Source organism: Panicum virgatum, chromosome 2K (genome assembly GCF_016808335.1).
Source record: "Panicum virgatum strain AP13 chromosome 2K, P.virgatum_v5, whole genome shotgun sequence".
Classification (NCBI taxonomy): domain Eukaryota; kingdom Viridiplantae; phylum Streptophyta; class Magnoliopsida; order Poales; family Poaceae; genus Panicum; species Panicum virgatum.
In genome coordinates, this window is record NC_053137.1 from 44,628,888 (window position 1) to 44,649,723 (window position 20,836).

The following is a 20,836-nucleotide window of genomic DNA, read 5'->3' on the forward strand; positions in this document are numbered from 1 at the left end:
GTGGAATTTCTACGATCCAAATAGATCACCCTAGATATTTGGAACAGGCAAGTATTATTTTGGAGACAAGAAAAGAGGTCAAGCCTATTGATTGTTCAATAATAGAGAAGTACTAATAAAAGTATAAAAAAGTACTAAGAAGCAATTTGTTTAACGAGCAAATGCTTTCAAGAAAAGCATCAAAGGATAAACCTAAACCTGGAAGTCACTCCATGCGTACATATTCCAAGATTCCAAGTTGTTAAAACGGGACCATACCCAGTATCATGACTTTGGGAAAAGGATTAAGACAATTACCGCTTCGAGAGCGGCATTTCGGTGTATGCTTTGATAATGATCGGGAAAAGTAAGCAAAGTTAGGCTTATCTCCATTGGCTGATCAGGTCCAAGTGTTTGGGTGTTAACATCGCTCCAAAAATCTGATTACCAGCAGTTGCGTGCTGTTGTGTGTGAAACATGAGCTGAATTATTGGGAGAATAATAGTGCGCAATTTTGACTAGTAATCAACTACCACGTGAACCAGTAATCAGCTTGGACAGGCACCATGTGTCGTCGCCAAAAAACTGTACTATTTTGTTCCAAAAAAAAACTGTACTATTTGTTCTGTTTTTTTTTCTCTCTCTCTCTGGGGCTGATGGAATGGATGAACATTGTTGTGAACTGTCTGCAGGAGCTAGTCCAGTTACTTTGCTAGCTCTCTGCAATCCTAGGACTCTAGGTAACCTGATGTGTCGGATAGGGTACAGAAACAGATAGAGAAAAATGTTAGGTCTTAATCAAGATCACGTCTAATCCGGATAGATTAATGTGGTCAGTCACCACTATGGATCGAGTGCTATATATAGTAAATAAAGTTTGTGGTGTTGATGTTTTCTTGTACGTCCTGGATGGATTCCAAACGGAGGGATTTTCTGCTGGGTTCACTTTTTTTTGTCACTCTCTTCATGAGTGTTTTCTCTGCCGTTCTATTTTTGGAATTTAGATTAGGTCTTTTCATTACTATGTATTTTCATTAACAAGAAAGAAACTCAAACTCAATTTAAATTGAACCTAGATAGGGTTATGCATTGTTTACACTTCCCAAACAGTTAGATAGATTAACTTAGTAATATAAAACATGACACGCATTTAGAGCACTAATTCTCTGTGAAGGACAATTTTGGAGGGCAGGGAGGAGTTGCATCAGCACTTGAGTTCCTGATTATATCGTGCAAAATAATCTTGAAGATAGATAAGTATGGCAGCTCACCTTTCTGAAAAGCCCCCCTGTTGTTCCCCTGTGGCTGTGGCTTTTTCTTGCTCAAACTTCTCACACACCACACAAGAGAAAAATCTTCTGTGAGAAGCAACACTTTTTGATATAGCTCACACGTACACGTTGGTAGGAGTATCTAGGAAGGCTCTAGCTAGGGCTGCAGCATGCTATGTAGTGAGTTAGGGTAAGAGCACATTGATTGGTGCTAATTCCCAATCATCTAATCTTGATAGCCGGCCAGCCAGCCAAGGCTTGCAAGGCTCCGTCACCATCACTAGATTAGATGCGCTTTTAGGGCTTGAAGATTTGGGTCTTTGCCATGCATGACAAATTAAAAAGGCGGCATGGAGTTTATTGGTCCCATGCATGATGCATGCGACTTGTCATGTGGATGGTCCTCAATGATTAGCTAAATAAACTCATGAAAATGAAGTTCCAAATTACAGGAATGGTCCAGAAGGTTCTTGCTTCCGTTTTAAGCTTAGTTTTGTCCAATTACTAGTTCTAAAGAAAAAAATAAGAAGAAATAACCATATGGAACCAACCTACCTCTCATCTGTTTGATCATGTTTATCCATACCACACCATATATGTTAGTAGTACTACTAGCAAAGAAGTAGCAGGTACAAGAAAAATAACATGTACTCCCTCCGTTCCAAAATATAAATTGTTTTGACTTTTCTAGATTTATATATTTTGTTATGTACCTAGACATATGTTATATCTAAGTGCATAGCAAATACTAAAAAGCCAAAACGACATACATTTTGGAACGGAGGGAATATCATCTTAGTAATTACTATCTTTTATGAAAACATTGCTATAAGCCTATAACTACATATGCTTAATGGAAAAAATCAATTAAAGCCAGTTTCTGCGAGGAGAGTTTTCTCACAGCCAGGCTCCTGGGCTTTCAACGTTGAAGACAGTTGGTGCTTGCTCAACAACCAGCATTTGGTGATGTTCCTTCAAAGCACACTGATCGTACGCTGGGTGCCTTTATTGACGCTCATTCTCTCTCCAGTCTCAAGTCAAAACGGCGTTTCATTTCCACCACATATCTGTTTTGAGATCGAGCAGCCCCCCTTGATCTCAACCATCTTGCGCCGTTGACCAGGTACTACCGTACCGGCCTTGTGGGTCCCAACACGCACCGCCTCCTGTCGCGGCCCACCAGTCAGTAGCAGGCTAAAGCCATATGTACGCCACGGACCGGGATCAGGTGCAGTCGTAGCAGCGATTGCAACTTTGACAGTTGCGGCACCGATGCCGCCCAAATGTGATCCGACGGTTTCGTATAAAAAAGTATTGTTCGTCTTCTTTTCTCCCACGCTGCTCCCCCGCTGCTAATGTTGTTTGATTGATTTTGCGGCAGATTCCAGAGGCCAGCTTAGATTACCTCCCGCTCCCCAGTGGCATCGCCGGCGGCAGCAATGATAGCGGCAGCAGGAAGCCGCCAGACGCGCCAGCCCCGAGATCGAGCAAGGACGATGCCACGCCAGCAGTCACCACCGACAGCTCCCGCATCGCGGCGTTCCTGGCCTCGACATCGCTCGAGCCCAAGCTGCGCGCTTGCGCTTCGCAGCTGCCGACGCAGGCCGCGGCTTCCTCGTCCCCCGCCGCCGTCCCGAACTGGAGCCCTGCGCGCGACCACGGCCACCACCAGCACTACTCCGACTTCTCCGACCCCGCCTCCCCGAGCGCCGTCGGGGTCGGCAAGGTGCTGCTCCAGTAGTGACATAACAAGCGCGATGCCGTGTCCGCGAGTAGCTCCTCGCCGCAGCGCCGGGCCGGCGCCAAGATCCAACGCCGCTCGCCCGCGCCCGTGCCCGCAAAACGGGCTGTCCTATACCCGCAGGACCAACCTCCGCGCCGCCTCGCCCCTCCCGCCGCGCTCCAGCGCTGGCATCGTGTGACAGCCTGAAAATTTACCAAAATAAATCACGCGCTAAAAATAATTTTCAAATCTCTTTTCATTGTTGAGCTCAATCCTTTCCTGTCTGAACTCCACAAATCTCCCGAAACCTTTCCCATCGAATCTCTGTCCCGACACCCGAATCCAATCACCATTCCATCTCCCTTTTTCTCCTCGTTCCGCATGCGTCGCCGTCGCCGCGCGCGAGTGGCCAACCGACCCCGCGGTCGCCGCCGCGAATTTCGCCGGCGCGCGCTCTCTCTCTCTCTCTCATCCTTTTTCTTTTTCCTTTTTCCCCTCATTCTCCCTTTTTCCTCCCTCTCCTCTGCCACGCCCTCCAGCACGCGCAAGCACGGCGTCGAGCGCGCTCGACGCCGGCCTCCCCTCCCCAGCGCCCCGCTCGCCTGCCCCATCCCTGCCGCGCACGCCGAGCTCCCTTGCCGCCTCGACGCGCGCACTCACCCATGCTCCCGGTGGCCCCCACGTGTTCCACGCGGCCGCGCCGCTCGCCGATGCCAACTCGTCCTGCCGCCCCCACGCGCTGCACGCGCACGAGCCTGTACGCAGCACCCATTCCACGCGGCCGCGCCGCTCGCCGTGCCGCCCGTCGACCGCACAGCGCCGCCGCCTCGCCGCCCGAGCCGCACTGCTCACGCACAGCGACGCCGCCGGCCGCACAGCACCCCGCCTCGCCACTCGAGCCGCACGGCTTGACGCCGAGCACAGCAACCTGCCCCTCCACGTGGTTGTCCTCCTCTGCGCGTCCTCCCTGCCCGAGCCATCGCGTCGCCGCCGCGAATCGCACTGCCACTCCACCGAGCACCATTAAGGTCGCCCGCCGAGCTCCCCCGCCTCCACCGCGCCCCGCTCCCTCCGCCGCCTTATCCTGCCTATAAATAGGCCCCCCAGCGCCGCTCCCCACCACCACTAGCCCTCGCTCCTGCATCCCAGCTCCTGCATCCCAGCGCCGCCGCCCCGAGCAGCTCCGCCCGCCGCCGCCCCGAGCAGCTCCACCCCCTCGGTCCATCCCGACCCAAGGTGAGAGGGGCAATGCAATGCCTTCGTGAAAGGCCCCAGTTTGGTTTTGGTAATTGAGTGACAATTTAGGTGGACTAATAAGTGTTTATGTTGAGATACACAGGAGATTAGTCCACACAAAGACACTAGTATGAGCGACATATGCCATGAAGGAGAAATGGCTAAGGGATGATGCTATGCTCATATAGTGTGATCGAGGAGCTCATTGCATATGAGACATGACATGGAGTTATGTGACCAAAGTGGAGAAGATCAAGACAAGGCTTGGCTTGATGGACCGGTTGCAATGGAGAAGGGCAAGTCAAGGCTTTGAAGCGAGGGACCGCGAGGCGGTGAAGCTTGGGCAAGATTTAGCGCCGATGGACCGAGGCAACGGTGAAGAGCGAGCAAGGTCAAGATCGATGGACCAAAGAGGTCATGTGATGATATGGAGTGGATCATATCATTTAAGAAAGATCAAGCCAAGTGTTGACTCATGATGATGATCAAAAGGCTTGATGGAGTTTGGTGCTTGTGTGGCATCAACATTTGGGAAGATGAAATGGAATGCGCAAGGCAAAGGTATGACTTGTAGGGCATTTCATTTCACCGGTCAAAGGTTGTGTAGAGAAGTGCATGACCGGATTTAGGATAGATGGTCGTACTATCAAGAGGGGCAAACTTGTTTGCATATCGGTCATCTAGTGCCACTTGAGCGATCTAACATTGCGATGTTGCTAGGATCGAGTGGCGTGGTGAGATCAAGTGAAAATCCTTTGAAAATGATTGTGAAATGCTAACACACATGCACATGGTGTTGTTCACGTGGTGGTGTTGGCACATGTGCAAAGGAGAAAGAGTTGGAGTTGATGTTGATCAACTTTGGGAAGCAAGATAGGCTTTTCCGTGTTCTTCGGAAATTAGGTGGTCTCTTGGAGTGGAATACTGCTTTGATCCATTGTGTTTTGGATCAAGTATTTAGTTGGGTTGTGTAGCCCTCTGAATTAGCTTTCCATAGAGTCCAAGATCACCTAATTTGGACATCGGAGCTAAGAGTTATGGCCGTTTTACCGAGGTACATTTCTGCTGGAAATAGACCTGCGGACGGTCCGCCCTAGACCTGCGGACGGTCCGCCCTTGGGGGGCGGACGGTCCGCCGTTATCTCGGTTGAGCTCAAACAGAACCGTTTTGGGCTCTGTGGGTGGTCCAAAATGACCTGCGGACCGTCCGGTCCATGGGGGCGGACGGTCCGCCTTTAAAAGCTGAAACGGGCGCAGAAACTTGGTTGTTCTGTCTTGGGTGCCCAAAATGACCTGCGGACCGTCCGGTCCTTGGGGGCGGACGGTCCGCCTCCTACTGAAATTTCTGGGACAGAAACACTGCGGTTTCTGTGTGTGCTCACGTTTTGAACTGCGGACAGTCCGCCCCTGGGGAGCGGACAGTCCGCCGGTAACTTCCAGATTTAGTCAGAGACGTTTGCAAATCGGTTGGTTCGAAGTTTTGAACCGCGGACAGTCCGCCCCAGGGGCGCGGACAGTCCGCCCGGGGCTCTAACGGTCGACTCTGACACATAATCATTGCAGTTCTAGCCGTTGGTTTTAAATGGCGGACGGTCCGGTTTTTGTGAGGCGGACAGTCCGCGAAAACTCAGTTTTCACGGGATTTGAGTGTAACGGCTAGTTTGGGGCCTCCCTCTAAAAATAGAGGGTGTGGCCGGCCATTTGTGAGTGCTGAGCACCTTGGGGACTTGGTGTCCATGTGTGAGAGTGCTTGAGAGCCCTCTACTCACTCTAACTTGATAGTAATCATCCGATCGAGTGAGAGAGCGATTCTAGTGCGATTGCTTTGAGAGATTGCATCGAGTGGCACTAGGTGATCGTGTTGCAAGCCGGTGTGCTTGTTACTCTTGGAGGTTGCCACCTCCTAGACGGCTTGGTGGCAAGAGACTCCGTTGAAGCCCGCAAGAAGTTTGTGCGGTGCTCCGGAGAAGAGTTTGTGAGGGGTATTGTGCTCACCCCGCGGGAGCCGCGAAGAGCAACTCTAGTTGAGCGAGACGTAAAGAGTAACAAGTGGTCCGGCCGGATCATGTGCTAGAGCTCGGTGTGAGCACTCCACGTGGGAGAGTGTGACTTGAGAGTCACCACTAGCAAGAGGATCGGCGGCAACCTTGGAGCTTGTCTCAACGGGGATTAGCTTGGTGGCAACCAAGTGAACCTCGGGATAAAAATCACCGTGTCAACTTTGTCTACTCTTCTCGGTGGTTTGCATTCTCCAAATCACAAGCATTGTATTTACATTCTTATATATCTTGTGCTTGTGTAGTTGCTCTCTAGTGATTAGTTAGCTTGTGTAGCTTGCTAATCATCTTCTTGCTTGTGTAGCTAGAAGTAGAGTTCCTAGTGTATCTAGTTAGCTTGTGTAGCTTAATTAGTTGCTCTTGCTTAGATTGTGTAACTAAGCAAGTTGAGCTCTTGGATTTGGATTGTGTATCCTTGTCCTTGAGCATCTAGTGAGCTTAGGTTGGCTTTGTGCTTTTGCTCATTAGAATTGTGTAGGAGCTCCCCCGGTTTGTGAAGTACTAGTGCTTAGGCTTGTGTGACTTGGTATTAGAATTATTAAGAGAGCTATTACTAGCTTGGCACTCCATTTGCTTTGTGTAGGATCTTTTTGGAGGTGCCTTAGAGTTATAGTTAGAGGGGTGTAGTCTTGGCTAAGCGAATAGTTTCAATTCCGCATAAGTTTCGGTTAGCCGGCGCAATTAGTTTTAGAAAGGACTATTCACCCCCCCTCTAGTCCGCCATCTCGACCCTACACTTCGCCCTCCTCTCCCTTTTTCCCTCCTCCTTGATCGCCGCCGGACCCCACAGTAGCGCCACCACGACCACCGCCGCCCGCCGGCTGTCGTGGCCGGGCCGCTTCACTCCACCTCCGCCCGAGCTGCGGCCGGGAATCAATTCCCCGTGTCGCCCTCCCCCTTTTCCACCTCCTCTCGGCCGCCATCGTGGCCCGGAGCCGCCGGCCACCTGTGGCAGCCCCGCCTAAATTAATCCGGCTTAAGCGCGCTAACCATCATCAAAACAACAATCAGGGTTAACACGCACTTAAAACGGAGTAATCCGGCAGTGCTGTCGGGTAAAATCCCGATTAAACCACTTGAACAGGATCGACAAAGCAGTCCAGAGAATGCAACATTCCACAAATTTTACAGCATAGAGTATGAAATTGAATTATTATTACAAACCAGGTTTGAATTCATAAAAGTATAACAGAGTTTAAGTTTGACGGAAAACGAACGATAGTCTAGCGACGAAACAAGACGTCATGATGAAGCCCGTACATGACGTCAGCCACACCCTCAGATGTACCACCTGAAAAACAAAGCCACAAGCAAGGCTGAGTATACTAATACTCAGCAAGGCTTACCCGACTAAGGGTATACTTAGCCCTTTATCTAGACATGCAAGGCTTTTGGCTTGAGGGTTTGTTTGCCGAAAAGCAGTAAAGAGTAGATCCTTAATTTTATATTTTAGCTTTCAGGTTCTAGTTCAATTAACCATTCTAGGTGAGCATCTATCCAAAGGCATGCATGGTGAAAACAATTATCTTTTATTTTCCAATCAACCATGTTCATCATCCTCATCTTTCACTTCTTACTCTATGTGGCAAAAGGGTTAAGCAGTCCCAAACCGTGAGAAGCGGACGATTCGAATCGAATTTGTTAACCTTGCAAGGCAGACCTAAACACACGTCACGTGGTTACTCCCAGAGTCACACGTGCAACATTTCCCCTTTCTTTCCGGGTTGTGGATCAGGGTCACCGTCCTCGACTACAGAGTACGACGACTCTGCACCCGCATGTGCGCGCATGAGAAACGACGTTCAAAGAAGGTGAAAGTAAAGTCCACTTGCCGGTCCAATCAGGTACTTAAGCTTACCGATTATCATATTCTCGGCATGTGTCTAGTACGTTCAAACGCTTAACCACCACTACCACACACTGCGGCCTTATCCAATTTCACTAAACAGACGGGGCATCACAAGTACCACAGCCCCGCCCGTAAGCCTTATAGTTACAGCAGGTATTAAACAATCAACTCCTATAATTCTCGCGAGTGACAGGAAATCACTCGACTTCTACCGAATAATTAGCATAGCCAACTAGCGACCTACACATACTAGTGTTCAAGCATAGGTACCTAGGATCATGCAACTAAGGTTCCAGTCAACTTCTGTAAACTTAAATGCACAAATAGATAGGAACAACAATAAGTTGCATAAATTTAAAATAGTTGGACATGCTCCGGGGCTTGCCTGGAATTAACACTAGGTCAGTGTTAGTTAAAGAACAACTGCTCGGCGAACATCTTCTTTCGGTCGTGTACATCGGGATCCATCCGTCCATCTTCTGGATGTGTCCACCATTCACCGTCTTCTGGCTCGACTCCAACATCACATCCTTCACGTGGTTCATCTATCGTACCTAAATGAAATGCAACAATGTATACGTATGAATGCAAAGTTCCGAGTGGCTTAGTGATTTAGGTGTTAATAGTTTTCCTTCACGATAAAGTTGCAGTCCAACATGAGGTGAGTTTGGATGTGAAACTTCTTAATTAACATTTCCTGGGCAGTCATTTATAAATTGGTTATTTAATACAACTTAGTTCATAAAAGAACGGGGTGGTTTCAAAATCTTACTAACTCATGTAACACCAGCACTTTAACAAAGACTAAATCACTAGTGTATAGTCCAACAATAAAGTTCCTCCTAGCTAAAGGCTAAATCGTATAGGTCAAATAGTGCAATTAATGGCAGTGAAAGCTTAACTGAACGTTGACTAACCTAAGATGAGATTACTATAAATTTTTCAGATTTAAAAGGTCAGTACACAAGGCATGAAAAATAAAACACGTGATCGCTACATTAATCAAGTTTAAGTCATACAAGCAATTATACTGAGTTTCAGGGGCTCAAACTTTACTGCCATGATTATGTACTCAAGGGAGAGCTCTAGTAAAAGTATGAGATTTTTCTAATGAAGGAAACTAGGGTTTTTGATTTACAAAGTTTATTCATGAATAAATAAAAAGGACTAGTGATACCTTACTAAAAATTCCCAAAATTTTTCTCTAGCATCTAGGAACTAACGTAAGGCTTCTGTAAAAATTTCAGCTCAGGAAAATTAAAACAGAACCCTGTGGATTAAATTTTATTTAACAAAGGCATAAACCAAGATCTAATGAAACATATAGCTAGATTTGTCAAAATGTCATCAAATTTTTACAGTAAGCTACTCATCTAGGGTATAGCACACTGTCCAAAAACTAGCCTTAGTTCAGGAATACAACAGGAGATACATACAAAGGTGTATAAAACTAATATTTAATATAGAGATAAAACTATTGGTCAAATTCAAAACTGGATGTAACAAAAGTTGTGGGTCTTATTGCAAGGATTCCAAAACATTTGGATTTGTATTTTTCTTATTTTTCTACGATTTTATACAAATTTTCAAAGTTTGCTGTTTTGAAGTTCCTTTACATTTTTGCGTTTAGCCCCCTGGAAACTTTGCTTCTTTTAACCTGGGGTCCCTGGTCGGACCAGAAACAGAGGAGGGCAAAACGGCCGGGTTTTCGGAGTGCTTGCTCGCCGGCGGCAAGGGAGATGTGGGGGAAAAGGGAGAGGACGTCGAGGCGCACCTGTGGGTGGTCTCGGGGCTCGCGGGGATGGCCGGACGGGGCTCGCCGGCGTGAAGCAATGGGCGGCGGCGGGTCTGTGCAACGGCGGCGGTGTTCCGGTGGCTTGGGGCGGTGGTGGAGGGGTCGGGGAGCTTCCTGGGGGCGAGTTGAAGCGGTCTGGGGGCTCGGTTGTGGTGTAGGAGGGTCGGACAGGGGAGCTCCACGGGAGCAGTGCGACGGCGGCCATGGGGTGCCGTGGCGGCAGCTCGCCGGCGGCGATTAGGAGGGGCGGCCGGCCCTGGGAGGCTCGTGGGGAGGCGAGGAAGGCTGCTGGGGGTTTAATTTGGGGAAAAAGGAATCGAAGGGGGCGATGCCACGACGAGCCGAGCTCCGCGGCCATGGCGATGGCGGGTGGCGCCTCTGGCGCAGGGAGCTCGAGCTCTGGCTCTAGCGCGAGAAGAGGAAGAGGCGAACTTGAGTTTGGCATCGTGAAAGGGTGAGGACGGCTTGAACGGCGCGGCGACGCGTGTAGCACTGACGTCGAGAACGGCGACGGCGTCCACGGCGTGTCGAGCGGAAGGACGACGGGGGCGCGTGGCGAGCGTGCAAGGCGCCAGGGAAGCTGGTATGGGGGCAAAACCGGGGACGGGGAAGGCGGTTTCGGCCGGAGGCGCGACGCGTCGGCGGCCAGTGGCCGCGCCGGCGGCGAACGGCGTCTTCACGGCGAGGAACAGAGAGGAAGATGGAGTGAGGGCAAATGCGTAAATAAAGCGAAATTCAAAACTCCAGTTTGTAATTTCAGTTTTTCTCCTTCTACATGGCCTCAAATGAAAAACTTTTGAATACCAAAGTTGTTCAAAATTTCGAGATCTACAAGTTTCGTTTCAGGCAAAAGTTCATTTGAGACTTCGTTGGAAAGATAAAATTTGAAACTTGAGTACATTTGAAAAGTTACCATATGCTTTGAAATTCAAAATTTTCTCCCATTTTTGTGTGATAACTCGAAAAACTTTGAACACAAAAGTTGTTCGTCTTTTGAAAACCTACAACTTTGGTTTTGGGCAAAAATTCAGTTGAGCTATATTTTAGAAATTATTTTCAAAGCAGATTAGTTTGAAATTTGACAGATAAATTAAATCTTTGAACACTACGGTTCAAAGGACCTGTCATTTTATGTTCAAATTTTTATTTTCTCTCTTTGACCTCAACAAGACTTTGATTTAACATGATTTTAGAGAGACGCCTATTCGTTTTTATATGTATACTTACATTAGTTTAAAAATTATTTACGGTTTCTGATCTATGCATCTATACACATGCACATGCATGCACACATAAATGTATTCGATTCCATTTTCTTGGTTGATTATGCATGATATCATATTTAATATTTCTTGCTTAGCATTTTAAAACTCTGGGATGTTACACCACCGCCCCCTCCTTTCCCTTGTTTCACGGGAGTGGAACGGGAGGGAGGAAGAAGAAAGGCAATTTTGCCTTTAGGCCCCTGCTTTTCTCTCTATTCTATTAAGAACCCTCCCACCTCTCTAGTTCTTTTCCAAAAGAAACCCTTCATATTTTTTTCTATATGCAAATAAACCCTCCACCATATAGAAATAATTCTGAATATGCCCTGCCCCTTTTCAGAGTAACCCGTGTATTTCTAGAAATTACAACCAAGTCCTTTCTAGTCCAAAATTAATTACAAATAAGCCCCTGATCTCGGTTTAGCCCCTAAACCTCTCTTTAACCTATCATTTCATGCGCCAAACATTCTCCGATTGACCTAAAACTTTACCACGCCTTTTCTAACATAATTCCGGCCATGCCATTAGAAAACCGCCTAGAAATATTATTCCTATCTCCATATCTTAATTGTTTCCAATTCGAGCTCAACGATAAAGTCTTTATTTCTTTTTCTTGATTGTGTGCTTGCTTGTGTGCGTCGTAGATCACGGTGTGGACGAGGGAGAACCCGTCGACGAGCAGTACCGCAAGCAAGTGAACGTGGACCAATTCCGTGACCCTGAATTCGAAGGACAGTACCTCGATCAGGACTTCCCGGAAGGCTTTGAGAACGGCAAGTTCAATCCCATCCTTTGATGCATATTTTGTCCCAGTTTTATAAACACAACCTATTGGCCTATTTTACAAAACTGCATATGTTTTGCCTGCTGAAAATATGGTTGGATAGCCACCCCTTGATTTGTTATAACCATTCCTTGACCACCTAGATTAATGTCTGAATGTGATCTGTTTGGACGTTAATCGCTGCTAGAACGATTAGGACCTTAAACATGGTACAACGTGTGAGTGTGTGGGAAGGGAAAATGTGGAATTTTCGAAAGATGAGTTTAGACGTTATGGATGGCACTTCTGTGTGAATTGCCGAATGGTGTGCTCATACCTGTGTGGTTGAGCAAGGTTGGGAGATATCCATCTCGTCACAATTAAAGACTGAGTTGGTGTGTCATCTTGCCTAACTCTACTATCGTGCAAACCACTCGACCGTTGTATGGGAAACGACTTACATAAATCCCACTAGTTAGTATGATAGCCATCAGGAGAGCTGAGAGCAACGGGTGATCAAGGAGAAGGGATAAACTCTATGTGACTTATGCCCCAGTTAAACCTCGGAGATAGGTCAATGGCCACTTGGTGGATCCCGTGGTGGTTAGTCGGGTCTTGCTAAGGTGGGTAATGGCTTTGCTGGGATCTGTACCGACACTATGGTGTTCGTGCTGTGGTACCCCACTTATGGGTAAAGTTGCACACCTCTGCAGAGTTAAAATCTATTCGAATAGCCGTGCCCACGATACTGGGCAAGTTATGGTTTGGTCACACAACTAGTGTTTCTTCTGGGAATGGATGGGATGGCGTGAGTTGTTTTGGAAAAGTGTCCGGCAGCTGTGCCGTGTGCTACAGCGGATGAGGAGTCCGGTTGCAAATTTTAAACTTGGATCCTGTGTGGATCAACCTTACATGTTACTCGGTGCAAGAAAGTTGCTTTAAAAATCCTTTTCTTTCAAAAGAACCCATGCATAAAAATTAGCTTTCCGCAAATAAAACTCTAGCTTTATCCTTGAATTACCTTGTGCATTACATTCTGTTTATACCCCCTCCGTGGATGTGGTTGGACTTGCTGAGTACGTTTGTACTCACCCCTTTCTTAATTTTTACAGAGGAAGATCCAGACTTCGTTCCCGAAGACGTTGAGTAGGGGTTCCGTCCTGCACCCAACTCTGCCTGTGGTGTTGGTCCTGTTTAGGATGCTTTCGCTGGCGCAATACTCTGAGCCTGAGATGGATCCCATGTGGGTCGTGCTCTGGGGTATCACTGTAGCATTTTTACTTCTTGTTATTGTCTGTCTCGAGTGTCCACCTCCTCGGAGGATTGTACGGTGATGTACCATCTGATGTAATAAATGTGTATCAGCCTCCTGGGACTGATATTTGTAACGCATTTAAATCTTCTCTTATGAGGGGACGCTTCACATCGGGACATCCTACGCGTACCACAGCGGCGGTGCCCTCCCCCTCCACCACAGGTATGGCCCCCGTCGAGAGCGGAGAATAGCGTGGGAGAAAGGAAGAAGACGAATAGTACCATTTTACACGAAGCCGTCGGATCATATTTGGACGGCATCGGTGCCGTGACTGTTAAAATTGCAGTCGCTACTACAACCGCGCCTGATCCCGGTCCGTAGGCCACGTATGCGAGGGTACCAAATACCACCAGAGATCCATGCCGAAACGGGGAGACGCGTTTATTAGCCCTCGCCTATCTCGCGCTGGCGTACCCCCCCCCCCCCCCCCCGGCACGGCGATCAGCGTAGCAGCCAATCACTGAACTCCAACAAACTCCAATGATTGAGAAAGCCACTTTCATTTCATGGCGTGAGCTAATAGCCGTTCCGTCCAACGGCCGGCTGCCGTGCCCGTAGTTAGTCACAGGTCAAACCTGTGCAACAATAATACTACAAGATAGATACGTTTTGATCATGTCCGTGTTGAAGTTGAACTAGTATGTTAAAAAAATGTAGAAAAAAGTTTTCCATTTCGTTTCATTTCACAGAGACAAAGTCGTGAGAAAGAATAAGCCGAAATAAACAGAAAGCAAATAAGCCGAACAGAGAGAAATTTTTTTGAAAGGGAGAGAACAATGGCCGGCTCATCAATTAGTAATACGCACTTATGGCATTAACCTTTTTGTTTACACGAAAATCGGTTAAAATAAAAAACCGTTTACTACTATTCCAATTCGAACATACCATAACCAACCCGTGGAAAATGCATGTTTTATAGGCCCGTGAGTGGAACGGATAAACCCGAGGCAGCTCGAAAGTGGAGCATGTGGTGTGAAGCTGTGCGCATTGCGACGACATGTACAGTTTGACAGGGGGGTGAATGCGAAGAGCGATTGACACTGTAGCGGCCACGTCAAGGGCGCTGCGGAAAAGTGGTCTTGTCATCATTCCGGAAGATGGAATCTCATCGGCCCTTTTCCGAGTTCACGCTGATGGTGAAGCGCCGGATTATTACTCGCAGAGAGGGATGCCTCCTCTCCATCATCATGTATGGCAGGTCATGGAGCAACACAGAGTACAGGTCGACCCTTGCTTAAGCTGGCGGCTAATCATCATCTCCATAGAACTATTTTCAGTAAGCATGAATATTCCTCTAAAAAGAGAATTGTTTGGCAAACACAAGTAAAATTGGCTATCGTTAAGGTCTCTTTCAAAAATGAAAATTGAGGAATTTCGCGGATTAGGTTCTTATACGAGATATTCCTTTGGAGCCTTTTTTACCAGCCGGGCCATTGAGGTGAGTCGGACAGCAGACTTGAAAGGCATGCCAATTTTTCTAAGACTCCACCTCTACAAAGTCGAAACTCACGCAACCTCTTCAATTTGAGACATGTTAGGACAAGTCGTGAGTTTTTAAATAAATTTGTCACTATTCATCCATCAACCTGTACGATGCATGTGCTAGAAAAATAGTGTTAGAAAATATGTGGAGAGCTAAAGTTTGTGAGATTGCTATGCTCTAGAATTCACAAGTGAAGCTTTTTTTGTTAAAAAAAAGAATTCACAAGTGAGTAAAGTGGGCATATCTCCTAAAACCCGGGTTGACATGAATTATACACAAACTTATCTAGAATCTAAGGCCGCGTTTAGATCGCGAAAATTTTTGGGTTACGACACTGTAGCATGTGTTCGTTTTTATTTGATAATTAATGTCCAATCATAGATTAATTAACGTCGTTAGATTCATCTCGTGGTAATCAGTCAGACTGTGTAGTTAGTTATTTTTTTAACTACATTTAATACTTCATGCATGTGTTGAAAAATTCGATGTGACGGAAAAGTTTGGAACTTTTTGGGAACTAAACGCGGCCTAAGTACACCTCGTAAAAAATTACATTTGGACTGTTTGCCGGAGGGTACACCGTAGTACACGGCTGCTCCAAAGCGAACGGCCTTCGCGTCCTACCATTGCACATGTGAAACCGCCGGCTAGCAGTACACTACTCCTAATTTACTCCAGTAAGAAAACAAGTTTGACTCCTAAATTGACCTCCTCGGAAGCCGCGCCGCCATTAAAGAACAATTTGCAGTGGTTACTTGGAAGGCACTACAACTACCGTCTCCACCATCACTGCGGCCTACTAGGGGCCAGATCACCCTGCTCCAGGCAAGAGCCACTTAAACAAACCGGTGACAGCTCACTGACGGGCAAGAGTCCATGCAAGGCGATCGCAGATCTCACAGGCAAAATTTAATCGGCATCAGGCACAGAGAGAACCGTTGAGCAGCAGCACTGGTGGTAGTATACCCCTCCAAATTTAATAAGCTGCCGCAGTGACGTCACGGCACCTGGACCAGGAAAAAAAAGATTAGTAGCTGAGATTGGCTTGATTAGGTAACCTTAATCCCTGCTTGATTGGGCTTGGAGTGATCAGATCGGGAAAGGGAGAATCTAGCAGCAGCTCATTCTTTTTCAGCGTGAGATCAGTGAGCTTATCATCGGAGCTCATTAGAATAAAGTTTATACTATATACTATTTGTTAATATAAGCTGGGATGGATAACGATAAGAAAGGGTGAGAGGAAAGCATGTGGGCATCGATTCCATTAACATTTCAGCGCTTGATGGAGTGTGCAGCATGTTAGTATTACTTCAAAAGCCAGGGTGCGATGGGTCCTCTGCAGCTCACGGTGAAGCTCGGCTTCTTCCTCGACGGCGATAGCTGGCGACGACGAGGTCGGCTGCAAGGGTTTCACGAAGGTTTCAGGGGCTTCTTTGTAATTTCTTTTTTTGGTTACAGTCCTTTGTGAAGTTTGGCTGTATCAGCTTTCTCTGTATCCTCTACGTACGTCTCTGTATGCGTACGAGTACTTGTATGTTTTCCTTATCTAAGAATACAGATACGTATTATCAAAAAAAAACCTTTGAAGAGTACTAAATCGTTTACTGATGATTGAAATACTCACTAATCTTAGGAGTTTTATAGCCTTTTAGGTGCTGTGTGGATCCTAGAAAGAGGTAACGCTTTAACTTTTTAATGACAAGGAATTACTACTCCTACGGGTTATTTTTTTTACTCTTTCTAGTCTCCAAGATGTCCCTTTAATAAAGCTTCAGAACATACTACTAGATACTGAATCAATACCTTATAAAAGCATTAATATATATGAACAGATCTAGTCATATCCAATCTGGAGAATAGGACATTCTTATTTGTTTGTGGTCATCGAAAGCGTGGAAAACAGTAGTAACACTGTGATCATCTTTAGCCTAAGTGTGGTTAAACAAGCATATGTGAGAAATTGAACGGTCATTTAGAATGTGAGAAAACGGGCAGTCAACTTTATTCTGAACCTGTGTGCTCCAGAGAGGCTCTAGTTGTGCTTATTTTTTTTTACCAGGTAAAGGTAACCCTATCCCTCTGAATAAACAAGTGACGAAAGGACAAAGTAACATGTTCCAATCCCATTAAACAAATGCAGATCCAGCTTCCATGTGCAATCCCCATGCCCCATGCCAGCATCAAATCTCCACTATTATAATCCCAGGTGTAGCATGATTACCTGGGAAGGCACCTTCTAATAGTAGGAACATCCTCTCATCAGATTAACAACAGTTCATTTGGGGAACCTAACCAAAGGTAGATCAAGATAGGGAAATGAGGAATCTCAGCTGGCAACGCACCAGGCGTGCTGCAGGGCTGGGATTAATTATTGTTTTGTTAGGGTTCTTCGGCCATCTCATGAACCCCAACAACCCAGCAAGCAGATCTTTGAAGCCCATCACGAGCACAGGATAAAGCATGATGATGAGGAGCATCCATATGATGAGTTCCCCTTAAAGAGGCACCAACATCACCGATCACATTAACAAATCCATAAATCCGGCCAAAATAAAAAAAAAATCGTTATCTCTCGATGATGGAGTGCTCATTATCTATCCAGCACTGCGAGGTACACGCACCCTTTCGTGACAGAAAATTTTGAACCGTGACTCCCCTTAATTACAATCTACTCGGTTCATTCCGATGTATTCTAAATTGCACATTTTTGTAGGTAACCATCAACAACCAAAAAAATCAAGTACATTTCAATAAAAGCCTTTCATATATAGATCTTTCTACCAAAAATATTTTTTATAAATGTTATCTTCAGAACATTGTTGCCGAAAAATACACTGCTGATTCGATTTACTACATGAGAAGGGACAAAACAATGCCCCAATTTCTGTGGCAAACCATAATTATTTTCAATTATGAGGTACCACTGCAGACGGCAGAGGGACTCCCCCCATCGGCAGATATGTTATAATGGACGGTTCTGTAGAAAGAACCAAAAAGAGGCGCTGGCACCACAATGCGGCAGATATGTTATAATGGAGACCAAATCATGCGTTTGTTTAGCAGCCGCAGCGCAGGTGCATCATCGATTGCGCTCTTTGGGAATTGAGCAGGAAAGATCGCCAAGCCAAAGGGACTGAACGGAGGCGAGGCAGAGGCAGGCCGGCGAAGACGTAAAATGAAAAGAAAAAAAACGCGCATCTTTTTCACCCTGCCTGCGCCAGCGCTGTCAGGGCGCCATGCCTAGGCTAATGCCATCACGAGCGCAGAGGCAGCTACTAGTAGCTCACTGCATGATTTGGCTTGTCACGGCCGGCCGGCCGAGACCCATCCCCATGGCCTCCGAGCGGCCTTTTCAGCGTCAATGGCGGCAGCTTTTGGAGCGCCTCCCTCCCAGCGCGACAAAAAGCATCGCCACCCTCCTCATATTCCATCCCATCACCCACAGTGCCGGCGGTACGAGGCCCCAACAGCGCCCGCCATTTACCTGCCCTGCCCTTTTTAGCGCTTGAACATCCTTAGGACAATGCGTCGCTGCCTAATCGCGTGCCCCAGCTCTGGATCTTATCAAACCCATCAGATCAGTCCCTAAAACCAGCTCTGGATCTTATCTAACCCATCAGAACAGTCCCTAAAACTGTACTAGGACGGACCCGATCTGATGGCTGCCTCCTGTGCTCGTTCGTCGTCTCTGCGCTTTTGGCGCTAGAGTTGTTGCGAAGCGAGCACTTTTCATGGCTTCAATGCCTGCCCTCCGCCAGACTAGTGGAAGGGGTTTAGGAAGAGTTGGAGACGAGGCCATTCCCTGAACTACACTTACTGATGTGACCAGTACTGTACTTTGGTATGGAGCGCGGCGAGCATTGCAACAAGTACAGGTGTCTTGAGCTTGGGTTAGCTTGGCTTCATCGGTCTAACCAAAAGGCCACGTTAACAGAATCTTAGTACCAAATCATGCATGCAGGGGCATTATAATAATTGCCCTGCGGCTGCTAATCATGGGCTTAGCCACTATCCTACTCCTAATTTAGCAATCACAAGTACAGAGCAAGTCAATTTAATTTATGGGAGGAACAGTGCTGGGAGGAGCAAGAGGGGAGGCTGCTTCCGTTCCGCGCAACATGTCACAGCACAACAGCATGGGATCCTAGGAGTCTAGAAGCAAGAACCCTCCTCGCCCTGCTTTGCTCCTCCGAGCACGGCTCTTGAATGAGCTCAATCAAAGAGGACAAGAACAACAACCAACAAGGCTACTGCCTGCCTCTTTTGGTTGGGATGGAATGGGATAGGATGAGATAATCTAATCCTAAATCAGCATCAACATCATCATCGGATCCCAAGGGCATACAGGGGAAGGAAGCTTGGATTTCTAGGCATGGCGCGCGGCGGCGCATGCTTTCTTGGGGTTAATTTCTTAGATGGAAAGTCTAAGGGAAAAAAAGAAAAAGAAATGATCACTGAAATTAAGCTACATGTTTCTCTCTCCGTTCTCCCTTCCCTCTCTCCTCTCTCTCTAGTTTATGCGGACTGCGGCGACGAGGCTCCGTTGACGTTGTCCGGGTGGCCGGCGGTGGCGGTGGGGGCGGAGGAGGCGGCGCCGTTGATGTTGAAGCCGCTGGCGGAGGGCGGTGACGAGGTGAGGACGGGAGGGGGAGGGGGAAGGGTGACGGCAGACATGTTGAATGACGGTGCGGCGGCGCCGGGGGCGGAGGAGGAGGCGCTGCGCCGAGCGCTGTGGCCGCCCAGGAAGTTGTGCTTGTTGTTGTGCATCCAGACCTTGAAGACGCCCTTGCCGACGCCGATGTCGCGGCACCACTCGTCGACGATGGCCTCGTCGCGCTTCTGCAGCCGCCACCCGAGCCGCTCCGACAGCTCCTGCATCCGCTGCTTCTGCTCGGCGGTGAACTTGGTGCGGAACCGCTTCCTCGGCATCGCGGCCCCGGGGGGCGGCGCGCTCGACGGCGTCAGCTGGGCGGAGGGCAGCCTCTGCGCCGCGGCCGCCAGCGCGGCCCCCGGCGCGCCGGAGCCGAGCGAGAGCAGCATATGCGGCCCCGACGGGAAGTACGGCGGCGGGGGCGGCTGCTGCGCCACCGGCGCCGGCACGTGGTGCGGCGGGGACACCGACCGCTCCTCGTCGTACTCGGAGCCGTCCGAGTCGGAGTCGGAGTCGTCGACGGCCCCCGGGAGTCGGTCATCGGGCGTCTCCTCGCCGCCGCGGTGCGGCTGGCCGTGCAGCACGCTCGGCAGCACGGGCGGCGCCGGCAGCGCCAGCGGCGCGGGCGGCGGCGGGGAGCCCTCCACCGCCCGGCGGTGGAAGTTGCGGTGGCACCCGCACGCCGCGCACTTGAGCGACGTCGGGTCAGCGGGGTTGGCTCCCGGCGAGGGCATGAACTCCCCGCAGCCGTCCACGGCGTGGCCGCCCAGGCTCGCGGCGTGGTTCTTGAGGCACTCCCGGTACAGCGGCTCCCCCGCCGCCGGCGCCACGGCCGCCGGCTTCACCTTCTTGACGGCGGCGCCGTTGGGGAACATGAGGGGCTTGTACTTGACGTCCATGGCTTCCATGCGCCGCCCCCACTCGGCTTGACCGGGGGCAGAGAGAGACACACAGAGTGAGAGATTACCTCTAGCTCCTAACCCTGGGCTTTAGCATGGGACGACGGGTCAAGGGAGGGAGGAGGAAAACAACAGGTAAGGAGGTGAAGAGAGGGCGAGGAGATAAGAATAAAAAGGGCAGCGGCAGCTGCAGCGAAGGCTAGTGACCCAGTGAGAGAGAAGGGGGGGAGTGAGAGCAAGCTCTTCTGTCTTCTCCGCACAAGGCCACAAGGAAGAGGAGGAGAGAGAAGCTCATTTACTCGTGTTATTAGTGAGCCAGAAAAGAAAAAACAAAGTTTTCAACGATACTCCATCTTAGCCCGTGTTTAGATGTAAAAATCAAAATTCCAAAAAAAATTTCCGGCACCTGCATGGAGACTTAAATCTAGACGAAATACATTGCGACTGCTGCCTGTAAATCGCGAGACGAATCTAATGAACCTAATTAGGCTGTAATTAGATGCTAAATTGCTACAGTAATGCTACAGTAAATAACCTCTAATGACGGATT

At 48.3% G+C, this 20,836-nt stretch overlaps 2 protein-coding genes across 2 annotated transcripts; both read right to left on the bottom strand.

Moving 5' to 3' along the window:
- Positions 1 to 8,443: 8,443 nt before the first annotated feature.
- LOC120695633 (vegetative cell wall protein gp1-like) lies at positions 8,444 to 10,362 on the bottom strand. The gene is made up of 2 exons (XM_039978828.1): positions 9,890 to 10,362; positions 8,444 to 8,669 (listed from the first exon to the last, which is right to left on the bottom strand). The coding sequence occupies exons 1-2, from the start codon at positions 10,353 to 10,355 to the stop codon at positions 8,524 to 8,526; spliced, it is 612 nt and encodes a 203-aa protein (XP_039834762.1). The 5' UTR covers positions 10,356 to 10,362; the 3' UTR covers positions 8,444 to 8,523.
- Positions 10,363 to 18,774: 8,412 nt separating this feature from the next.
- On the bottom strand, positions 18,775 to 20,556 carry LOC120695634 (zinc-finger homeodomain protein 9-like). Its single transcript, XM_039978829.1, has one exon. It carries the CDS (start codon positions 20,293 to 20,295, stop codon positions 19,252 to 19,254), a length of 1,044 nt encoding a protein of 347 aa, XP_039834763.1. The 5' UTR covers positions 20,296 to 20,556; the 3' UTR covers positions 18,775 to 19,251.
- Between the last annotated feature and the right edge of the window lie 280 nt (positions 20,557 to 20,836).

What these genes read in the sequence shown, in the direction of transcription:
- LOC120695633 (XM_039978828.1), bottom strand. Translation starts at nt 10,355, where the DNA reads ATGCCAAACTCAAGTTCGCCTCTTCCTCTTCTCGCGCTAGAGCCAGAG. An exon ending in AGCCCCGAGACCACCCACAG is followed by an intron (nt 8,670 to 9,889) that starts GTGCGCCTCGAC and finishes CATTTCATTTAG; the next exon opens with GTACGATAGATGAACCACGT.
- LOC120695634 (XM_039978829.1), bottom strand. Translation starts at nt 20,295, where the DNA reads ATGGAAGCCATGGACGTCAAGTACAAGCCCCTCATGTTCCCCAACGGC.